Source organism: Sardina pilchardus, chromosome 13 (genome assembly GCF_963854185.1).
Source record: "Sardina pilchardus chromosome 13, fSarPil1.1, whole genome shotgun sequence".
In the NCBI taxonomy this organism is placed as follows: Eukaryota; Metazoa; Chordata; class Actinopteri; order Clupeiformes; family Clupeidae; genus Sardina; species Sardina pilchardus.
In genome coordinates, this window is record NC_085006.1 from 22,624,302 (window position 1) to 22,636,310 (window position 12,009).

At 43.1% G+C, this 12,009-nt stretch overlaps 1 protein-coding gene across 1 annotated transcript in view; it reads right to left on the bottom strand.

Annotated features, from left to right (window-relative positions):
* Window positions 1-11,762, bottom strand: part of LOC134099723 (calsyntenin-2-like) — a 62,167-nt gene extending 50,405 nt beyond the window's left edge. Inside the window, exon 1 of the mRNA XM_062552710.1 lies at window positions 11,648-11,762. Coding sequence (XP_062408694.1) covers window positions 11,648-11,711 — 64 coding nt within the window. The 5' untranslated portion in view covers window positions 11,712-11,762. The remainder of the gene's footprint in view (window positions 1-11,647) is intronic.
* Between the last annotated feature and the right edge of the window lie 247 nt (window positions 11,763-12,009).

Here is a 12,009-nt window from a genome sequence, read left to right on the forward strand (position 1 = left end):
GATAGACTCCCCTCCATAGCCATCCACAGCACCCAGAGGATAGACTAACTAGGAGAACAAGAACTCTCCTCTTGTGCCCTAATTCCCATAGCCTCCCTTTCTCATCAATTAGGGCCAGATCGGCTTCTCTCCTCCAACTCTGCATTCCTCTGCCCTTCCTCCATCTCTCCACCCTACTCTGTCTTTCTTTATCTGCCTTTCTCCTCACCCTCTATCCCATTTTCTCTTCTCCTCCCTGCCTCTCCTTCCTTTCTCTCTCTTCCATCCCTCCCTCTCCTCCCTCTCTCACCTCCTGCTAGCTTGTCTTTCCACTTTTTCCTCCTCTCCTCCTCTCCCTGGGTTTCCTTCCCTTCTCTTCATCTAACTCTCTCTTCCCTTTCTCTTTTAATCTCTTCATTCTTCTCTAAGGGATGGAAAAATGCTCACGGGAGGGACAAAACCTACAGTTCAAGACAGTGGAACATAAATAGAACAAATTATAAAATTACCTATTTTTATCTCTTTACAAATGTCCATCACAAATGTCCATCACTGTCCAGCCCCTTTTCTCCTAATTTGAATAGATACAAAGATTTTTTTCCTCATTTGGATAAATACAGAGATTTTAACCCACACATCTAGGCTGGTGCATTTCCTGAGTTTTCTTTTTTTTTTTTTGTAACTCAGACTGCTTGACCTTAACAACTAAAAGGGATCTTACTCTGCTTTCCTACAAATAGCAAATAAAACATCCAGTTTGTGAGATAAAATATGCTATACCAGAGTTTACGATATGCCATTTCTCTAAATCTAATATCTACTTTGTGAAATAAAGTGTACCATCCACCTCTTTCCTGAGCCAAACATGGGACGTCGCCATGATGACACTATATTTAGAAATCCGGTTTTCTATTTCCAACAATGCCTGCCACATATACACACTGTAATACATACAGTCATATATCATAGCATGTCCATACTGAGTGCAGAATTGTCCTCATTTACAAAGAAATGAGTTGAAGAATATTCTAGTTAGACTGCACAAAGTTATTATGGAACCAGACAGAGTGGAAGATGAGAACCGGATGGAAGTAGGGTGTCACGAATAAGGTTGAAACCATGAGCTCGCTCAGGAAGTGCTCGGTTTCCGAATCAAATACCTGCTTTGTGAAATTAAGTCTGCTATGCCACAGCTATCTCACCCTCATTTCTCTCATGATTGTTTGTGGATTATATCTTTATCAAAGTCTCTGACTTTGATTGGTTTTCCCTGCAGAGAGGAGGCACTTGTTAAATTGGCTGCCATGATTGTGTCAATGTCTGATTGCTTTTTGGCTTGATGAAGACCTGCTGATGACAAATCACAAATACTTCTCATTGAGAGCCATGTTAAGGCATTTTTTGTTTATCAAACAATTAAAACAATCACTACTAACATGCTGATGAAATGCTGGTGACATTTTCGTTAATGAAATATGGTTTGAATTATTATTCAAAGTGATGTAATTACGTTTATTGTTATTTGAATTGATGTCAAGCTATGCATGGGCAATAGAGTGATTACCCAGTCAATGAGTGATTGATGTCTGACAGGGTCGCCTGTATCCAGGTGGCAACCACAGGTAGCCTACTGCGACGGATATAAAAATTGATTGTATTTTCCGTTAAACTAGAATAAACTACAGAACTCTAACATACACAACACAAATCGTCTTGATTATCCGCTCTAGGAAGCAGCTGCTTAAAAGCCGCCACTACAAGCCTTGTTAGTTTAATTCATGACATTTCAATATATCAGACGGAAAGCATATGACACACAAGCACACACACACACACACACACACACACACACACACACACACACACACACACACACAGAGACAGACACACACGGATCTGTGCCAAATTAGTGTCTTCTCACTGTCTGTCTGAATCTGTCACTGTTTGATGCTCAGGGATTGCACTGTAATTATTGTGGGGTGGTCCTGCCTGTTCCTGTGTTTCTCTTGTTGTTTTAGTTGTTTTCTGTTTCTTTAAGAATATTTTCCGCTGTCTACTTCGTCTGGCTCTGTAGACACCTTGCCAGGGCTCAAATAAATGAGATATCAGCACCACCCTGAATAAATAAACAAATACTTGCAAGAACATAGTATGGAAGCACAGAAAAGCCTGCATGTCAAGGGAAAGACTGACTCAGTCCCAGAGACCAGACTGCATCTGGTTAAAGTTAAAGCTGAAGACTGATATTTACAGTAATACTGATATTTAGCAGATGCTGTGATCCAAAGCAACATGCAGGAATCGAACCCGGGCTGATGGTGTAGGTACACCACCTTTGGCTACCATCTCAACTGACAGCAGGTGTTGACATGTGTGTAACATAACAGACCAGAGAGTCTCCTCCTGGTTAAAAGAAAAAGAAAAGGACCCAGTCTGTCTATTTCTGTGTATCCATTTCCCACAGTCTGTCATCCTATTGCTACTTTAAGTGCTTGTCTACAGGATCCAACCTTTCATGTCCATTTGCATCACAGCCCATTGCTCCATTACCGGCTATATGGCCTTATTGTCTCCTCTGAGTTTAATGGTTAATGGTTGTGTTTTATGGAGATGATGTCTGCATATGTGTGCATGTGTGTGTGTGTGTGCATGTGTGTGTGTGTGTGTGTGTGTGTGTGTGTGTGTGTGTGTAAAATATTTGTTAATGGATAGTTACAGAGAACAGTGCGATCCAATGTGCATTTAGCAATAGAGTCCAGAAAGAAAGATTTGTTCTTCCCCATGGCAACGTCTTAAAGGGGAGAATCAAAGTGGATCGGAAGCCAGTAGCCGCTTACAAAACAGCAGGCCCCAGCAGTGATAAACATGTTTGTTACGCCACAGAGATATAGAGGAGAGATGAAAGCACGTGTTTGATGTTTGTGACTCAAACAGCACAACAAAACAACAGAAAGCCAGGAGTCGATGACAACAGGAGCACAAAAGCACGCTGCAAAGACACACGTGTGCACACACAAACACACACGTGTACCCACAGACAGACAGATAACACACACACACACACACACACACACACTCCCACATGCGTGTGTGCACACACACATGTGCAGACATATGAACACATTTATAAATCATATATGAACAGCCAGAATATTGCATACTGCAAAATTATGACTTTTATTGATTTGTTTTTGTTTTGGCTGACCTTCTCCAATGGTCAATGGGAAGGATTTGGATGTCCCAAGACTGCAACATTTTTGGTGATGTGCGTGTAAGTACATGACAGAACTTTACTCTGCCACAGGGAAACAGAAGAAGAGAAGAGGAGGAGGAGAGCAGGAAAAGAAGAAAAAAGAAGAGAAAAGAAGAAAAGAAAAGGAGAGGAGCGGAAATCATTTTAATGTCCATCCCTTGGCAGTGGCACACACCCAGGGTATGTGTGTATGTATGTATGTGTGTGTGTGTAAGCAAGCTTGTGTTCGGATGTGTTTCCTGGAATGCATGATGTGCTTTTGAATATTTACTGGCATGAGACAGGAGCCTGCTTGAGTTCTGTCAGCACTGCAGCACTGCAGCCCAGCGGTGTCTCGTACACTAGGTGTACTGTCCGTCAGCTCCGGCCTGCGGGGGGAAGTGTGTCACCCTCTGTCATCTGCGCCCCCTTTCACAGGGTCACAGAGCATCATACGACGGCAGGATGTTGTAATCGCAGGTCACATCCTGAAACGAGCCTTTTCATATCCTGGAATTGATGTGCTATCTGTGATTGATTTAACACTGTGTCTGTGGATGAGTTGAGTGTCTGTTCTTATGAGTGTTAAGGGCTGTTCACCCCCTAGAACAATTATTATAAAGACGCAATAGCAACAAGCCCGCAACCATGACAATATGAGACAGTAAGGAAAAGTAAGGAAAGTCTCCTCCCTTTTTTTGTTGGTGAATGTGATGTCTAAATTTCGGTGGACTCTGATTAAATATCAGCTTTTTGACTGTTTTTTGACACAAAAACATATTTTGATCACATTCTTGTATGCAATGTCACATTAACTAGAGAGATACTTAAGATTATTGTTTACCTCCGCCAAGGAGGTATATGTTTTCATCGGGGACCGGCGTTTGTCTGTCTGTCTGTCTGTTTGTCTGTTTGTCTGTTTGTCTGTCTGTTTGTTAGCAAGATAACTCAAAAAGCAATGAATGGATTGCGATGAGATTTTCAGGGCAGGTCGGACATGACCCAAGGAAGAAACGATTACATTTTGGGAGTGATCCATAATTCCGTAAGGATTCTGGAGGCGTTTATGTATTTAGCTTAGTGGTGTAATGGCATGGTATGGCCACGTGGTGGCGATCTGAATAGTTTAGGTTCAAATGTATGACAACCTAGGAAGAACAATGCAGGCGGAGGTCTGAGCTCTCCGAGTGCTCTTCTAGTTTTTGCTGTTTTCGTTAAATTTACAGTTCCTGCTGTGAATGGTCCATTAGTATTTGTCTGCCTTCTATCCAGCAATATTGAACTGTGCTTGTCCCCGCAAGCCCTACTTGAATCATTTTACTGACTAACAGCATTTTCTCCTCAGAGCCTGCAGGAGCCTGAGTTTTGAGGCCCTTCAATGAGACACTCATGCACGCACACACACGCACGCAGACACAGATGCAGACGCAGACCCGGGAATCTGCCTCGGACTGAAGGCTGGTTTATGGTTCTGCGCTGAATTGTAGCCTGCTGCCTCGGCGCATCGTGAACCTTTTGCAACTGTACAGTACATATATTCTCCCCCTCTCTCGTTTTAATTTCACAATCCATCTCGCTCTACTTTTTCATCACTTTATCACTCTTTCTCTGTTCTTTTTTTTTTTTAGCTCTCCCCACCCCTCTCTCCCTCTCTCTCACTCTCTCCCAATCATCTCCTTCACTAGCTGCCTGTGGAGTAGGAAGATTAGCCAACCTACATTTCTCCAACCATTTTTTTGCCTATGATTTCCTGATTTAGATTCTCTCTCTCTCTCTCTCTCTCTCTCTCTCTCTCTCTCTCTTTCTCTCTCACACACACACACACACACACACACACACACACACACACACACACACACACAGAAACATAGAGGCAAAACTCGCCACAGTGTCGGTAGACCGGAGGTATATTCAAATTTGCAAAAGCAGTGTTTTATTTGCGTTGGATATTCTGTTAACCTTTGCAAACACACACAAACAGTTTGAGGACAGAGATCTCCATAAACATGCGTAAAGCTGGATGGAGAGTTAGTGTTGAGATGGAATGTTTACACAAAATCGTTCAAATTGAACTGTTCTGAGAAAACCTGTCACAGATGTTGGGCTGAAAGTCCAGTCTCTTCCTGTACAGAAAAGTCAAGTCGTTAATGACCTTCAACATCAGGTCAGTGCGCGTGTGTGTGTGTGTGTGTGTGTATGTGTGTGTGAGAGAGAGAGAGAGAGAGAGAGAGAGAGAGAAAGAGAGATAGTGAGTGTGTATGTGATATGTTTCTCTCTAAAGAAAGTTTTGTATACTGATAGGGGACAGAGACCTCATCTACCCTTGCAACTACTCCAAGCTTTCATCTCCACACAAATGAGCATTTAGGCTGTGGAATGTAATGCATACTGAATGTCAGCTTCCCCGTTCCCTCCTCCCTGCTGTGATACGCATGCACACACACACACACACACACATACACACACACACACACAGACACACACACACACACACAAACATACACACAGAGAGAGAGAGAGAGAGAGAGAGAGAGAGAGAGAGAGAGAGAGAGACATACACATACACATACACACACACATCGGGAGGCAGAAGCACAAACACAGCGCGCCACCTCCACTTTTCTGATTTCCATAATTTATCTGCACATTAGCGGACATGTGCAGTTTGTTTTGGACTCATCTGCATTTATACAGAAAAGCGGCACACTTGGTTTGGCTGCTGCTCCATAGGTTTGGAGGGGGGGAGAAAGAGAATGAAAGAGGGATTATGAAAGAGGGGAGAGAAAGAGAGATGGGGGATGGAGAGAGAGAGAGAGAACGAGAGAGATGGGGAGAGAAAGAAAGTGAGGAAAGGAAAGAGTGAGAGAAAGATAGAAAGGGAGAATGAGAACTGGTCTGGTAATGAGTTATCTAAATTCAGACTTCCTGCTCGCTGCTGGAATTACTCCCAAGCCCAGGGCTGGCATGCAGCGACTGGTGCGGGGAATACAGGCAGCACAGCACAGGCTGAGAGGAGAGAGGGAGAGAGAGAGAGAGAGAGAGAGAGAGAGGGAATGCAAACAGCACAGCGTAGACTGAGAGAAGAGAGAGAGTGAGAGAATACAGGCAGCACAGCACAGACTGAGAGGAGAGAGAGAGAGAAAGAATGCAGGCAGCACAGCGTAGACAAAGAAGAGAGAGAGAATGCAGGCAGCGCAGTGTCGACTGAGAGAAGAGAGAAAGAGAGAGAGAGAGAAAGAGAGAGAGAGAGGGAGAATGTAGGCAGCACAGCGTAGACGGAGAGAAGAGAAAGACAGGGGGAATGCAAGCACAGGGTGCGAGAGGAGCCTTTTAAAACCCTTTATCTAAAACCTCACTAAACTGGTCAACCCATTTGCCCAGTCGAAAGCTATCCTCCCACAATCATACATTCATGGAACATAACCCCTTGTTTCCAATTTACACATCTTCCGTTTGCTTTGAGTGTGTCCTCTACCACTATTCTTTTTTCCACCAAATATTTAAAGATACACATGTATCAATATCCTGACCATACCTTTCAGTTGTGTGTGATTTAAGAAACACCAGCTTTGTTACCACAATAATAAAAAAAGAAATATCATCACTAATGCCCCCCAAGAGAAAGAGAGAGCTAGAGGGAGAGGGAGAGGGAGGCAGGCAGTGCAGACACAAACGGAGAGAAGAAAAGAAAAGGAGAGAACAGAAGAGAGTGAAGAGTCAGAAAAAAAAGAGTTTTGTCAAACAATGACTTGAACTGTGCTGCGCATCAGTAAGTTGAATAGGTCTTTTGCACAGACACACACACACACACACACACACACACACACACACACACACACACACACATACACAGACAAACACACACACACACACACACACAAACACACACACACACACACAGGTGAAACGTCATTTTTAAGATATTACAATAACGTACATTTATCTACGTCTCCCGAAGTTACAGAGTACTACCAGACCAAAAAAAAACAAAAAAAAACACCCGGTTTTACCTTACTTGAGTTGTTGCAGCCAACCGCTAAAGCAACCAGGCAGCTACAGCATTAGACTCTGGGGGCATGAACATGGGGGCTAATGAACACGCCCCCAGAGTGTAGCCCTGTACCTGCCTGGAGGCTCCAACCGTTGGGTGCAGTAACTCGAGCTACTGTATGTAAAAGTGTCTGTTTTAGCTTTTTCTCGTACCAACAGTAGGCTACTTGGTAACTTTGAGAACCGGAAAAAAAATTGCCATTTCTCCTTGAATATCTCAACACGATGTGACAAATTCTTATCATGGGAAAGGAATTTTACCGGCATATTAATGCGGATATTAAATAGCCCATCTCTATTGTGATATTATTGTGATATTACTAACACGACTAATCAAATCTCTCTGATTCCCAGCCCTACAGTAATATACACCAACACAGAAGAGAAATCATTTAATCATATACTCCAGTTTCTCTCAATTGTTTACACATTTTTGTTAATGCACAGTTAGTGAAACCTTAAACAGCAAAATCACATCTGTACAAGTATAAGCACATTCTCAGTATCACATGTTGTTACACCCCCCTATAAATATGGCCCTTTTAGGGGTGAACAACAAGCCACCACTGACCCCAAATCCTAATAATCAAGAATGCCTTTTTAAAATTACCCAACCAGTGGGATTTATTAACATTAAGACATACAATCACAAGACACTAAATAATAACATGACAAAGGTCCAAATCAAGATGACGAGACAAAATCCCAGATTGAGAGGCAGCAAGACAGTCAGCAGTCCCCACGCAAAAAGCCTCCCTGAGGAACTGGATCCTGAAGCCTTTAACTCCCAGTCAATCAGCAGGTCAGGTGCTGCCAATTAAGGTCGTTGCCAGCATGAGCACCTGAGCAGAGATAGAGAACGGAAGAGGAACAGGGACAAACAGTACTGGGAACACACACAACACAAGAAACGCATACAGTCGTAACACCCCCACCCTTAAAACAATGAATAAATAGTTTGTCATGCACACACAATTACCGAACATTAATTTCCTAGCCATTCTGCACAATAGGCAAAGCAAAAATGACAAAACACCACCTTATTATTTATTCATTACCGTTTTCACTATAATAAACATAATTTCATAATGGATGCTAAGACTGTATGGTTAAAAATGACTCTCAGTTGATCAGACATTAGAGCAGTTACATTTTAAAAGACAGGAAAACCAAAAGAAAAGTCTCACGCTTCTTTACTACGGGATTCAACATCTTACCTCACTCCCGAAAAAGAAAAAAGCGTGAGTCTTCCGGGTCCACTTCCTAAACCTGCACTAACTAAACCTAAGCTACAAAAGTGCAGAAAACATGCCCCCACAACCAGTATGAAAGACACACAAAATTTCACAATTGCAAACTACAGACAGGGCTATATGCTTACATACTAATTTGCTTAATGAACAGACCAAAATTCAGTCCACCAAACAATTCACACCACAACTTGCAATGTGGACTACTGCAGAGAACAAATAGTCTGACATTCAACATTAGAAGACATAAGCCTAATAGCCATAGAAAGGAGACTAACCTCCAGCAAAGAATTTGCAATAAAAAGCAACATAATTTGGGACTGCTGCTGAAAAAAAAGGCATTAACTTAGGATCAAGGTGGTTCAAAAGATCGCACAATAAATGGGCCAATTACTGTGCTGCCACTAGATTTAAGATTGAGCAGCCAAACACGTAGCCATATATGTGGGTGCCACTCCCACTAGACAAAATGGCTACCTACCATGAGGTGAACAGAATTGAACAAGATCAAACAAAACAAAGTTTACTGCATTCCTACAACATCCACAGCAACAAAGGTGACCACGACCAAAAGTGGAGTGCAAGTCACAACCAAAAGGGGTCAAAACGTAGACCAACTACAACTGCTGCCACTGCAACACAAAAAAGACCCAACAAAGTGACCTGCCACTTCCACAACAAAATGGACACCATGTGGTCTTCAACCACATCCACAGCTACTGTAATGTATGCAGGGAATTAGTAACAAACTGGACAAAATTGGGAAGCCACACCCACTGCACAAAGATCCACTGATCTGTGGAGTGACTATCATGTCCCAAACGAAGAGTTTACAAAAAACAGATTAGCTGTGACTAGACAAACACAGTAACACACAAGTGACCTAACCAAAAGTGGACTGAAACTACCACGACACAAAATGGGCCACAGTGTAGTCAACGCTACACACAAATGTTGCCAACTCACACCTATCTAAAGACAACACGCAGTAGATTGCAAAACACTGAACCACTTCTCTACTTTACACACACAAATGGAACATAATGTAACCAATTTGCCATTTTAAAAAAATCTGCCTTTCACAATACCAGACTCATGGCCCAAATGATCCAACACAGCAATCAGGTGTAGACACACTGGTATTTCAATCTCACCTATCAGACCAAAACACTGAAAAAAGCAACAGGTGAGTTCACCTGTCAGTATGTGTATGTGTGTTGGCCACAAACAGAATCAGATCATATGACTCATCTATGTGACTTGTGTGATGATAAACTATGCTTTTCATGAATAATGTAATAGTTTGGACCAAAGTGTTTCATTTTGTAAAATGACTGAGGTGTTATCTGAAATATATAAAGTGTTACTTGATGAAGCCATTTGAAAAAGGAGCCTGGTTTTCAAAATTGTGTTTAAGCAATTGTACAAAATCTGTAATCTCAGTGATTTTTTTTGTCTCACTCTCTCATACACATCCCATACTAACAAATACACACACACACACACACACACACACACACACACACACACACACACACACACACACACACACACACACACTCGCACACACACACACACGCACACACACACACACACACACACACACACACACACACACACACACACACACACACACACACACACACACACACACACACACACACACACACACACACACACACACACACACACACACACACACATTCTCAAGGTTACCCCGATCTGTCTCATTCTAGGTCGCCTCCATTAGATTACCATGCTGGGGACACTGGTGAGCGGAGAGAGATACTTTGTGTGTGTGGTGAGTGTGTGCATGTGGGTGTGGTGAGTGTGTGCATGTGTATGTTTTTGTGTGCGCGTGCGGTTCTCTGCTTGTGTGGGTACGTAAGGGTATGCGTGTCTGTGTGTATGTGTGTGGGAATGTGTTTTTCGCTGTGTGCACGTGCATGCGTGGCTGCGTGTATATATGTGTGTGGGTGTTTGAGTGTATGAGCGTATCTGTGTGTATGCATGCACATGCGTGTATGTGTGTGTGTGTGTGTGTGTGTGTGTGTGTGTGTGTGTGTGTGTGTGTGTGTGTGTGTGTGTGCGTGCGTGCGTGTTAGTGGCCAGAGACAGGAGACATTAGGGATCTCCCCAGAGAACAGAGCCAAACAAAACCAAATAATTTACCTGAGCCTCAGGTGATGCTCTATTTGTAACACTTGCCATAACACACACACACACACACACACACACACACACACACACACACACACACACACAGAGAGAGAAAGTCACACACACCCACAGCACTACAGGTGAGTATTTGTGTAATGGCTTGTGATGCCGTAATCAGGGAAACAAACAAAAGCAGCTGGACACTGGAGAATATAGGCTACAATACGTGATATACTGTACTATACAAAACATGATATTAAAGTTATCAATGTAGTATATGATCAATATGATCAATGAGTATAACTGAATAAATGAAAAAGATCGTAGACCAATAGTGGCAAAATACTGGGGCATTTGTCAACAACCCGCCAGAGAACCGCCAGAGAATCCTTGGGCAAGACGCCAGCGGACCGACAGTTCTGCACAAAGTGGGCTGACAGTGGTCCACCAGCCTCTTGCTATCTAGTATAGCACTATATAGCTTCGGCACATGTAGACTATTAAAAGCATTCTCCACCCTTGTACTTCAGTGAATATTCCTGTTCTTACTGTGCCCGCCCTACTCATGAACTTACACACAGCTGAATTCACTTGCTGTTTGTTGACGTGGAGGAGAACAAAAGCTTTCATTACTTTAATATAACAGTATGTTGTTATTCCTCCCTGCCATGTCAGTAGGTGGCTGATCAAATCCACGTTGTCAACTTCTGAAATGGTATTCGTTGCAATAGGAATAGAAGAGAGGGTAATTCTGCTAGTGATGATTAAAACAGACGTGCCTCGGCTAAACTCCAATAACCCGTTTTCGAACTTCAGATGGTTACCTCCAACACATGCAAGCGGTGCTTGTCACTTGTCAACTCCCATTCACTCTATAGCCAAAATCTTCTAGCTTCTCCACTATATCGCTTACATTCCCTCTGTCAGCCACGTTTTACGAACATGGATATCGTCTCGCAAACTGTTCTTCCCTTACCTTTCTCCGCGATGATGGTGTGTAGTCCAAGCGCAAGGAAAAGTAGAGGCACGATTTTCCCCATCCTCGTGTTGGGTATCAGCGCCGAATTATGACCTCGATCCAGTCCGTCGCTTCGTGCAGTTTAAGTCTCACTCTCTCTTTCTGTCTTTCTCTCTAGTCTTTTGGTGTTCTGGTGAGCACGTCCCGCGTGTGCAATCACGAGGGTTGATCGCAGATCAGTGACAGGCAACGGTAGCCCATCCGCAGCTCGACAGCAGACCGATGTAAGCAGCGCGAGCTGACTGAGGGACTAGACCTCAAGCAGCGGATACAAGTCCAGCCGTTGACGTCAAAAGAGAGAGGGGCATAGCGAGAGATCT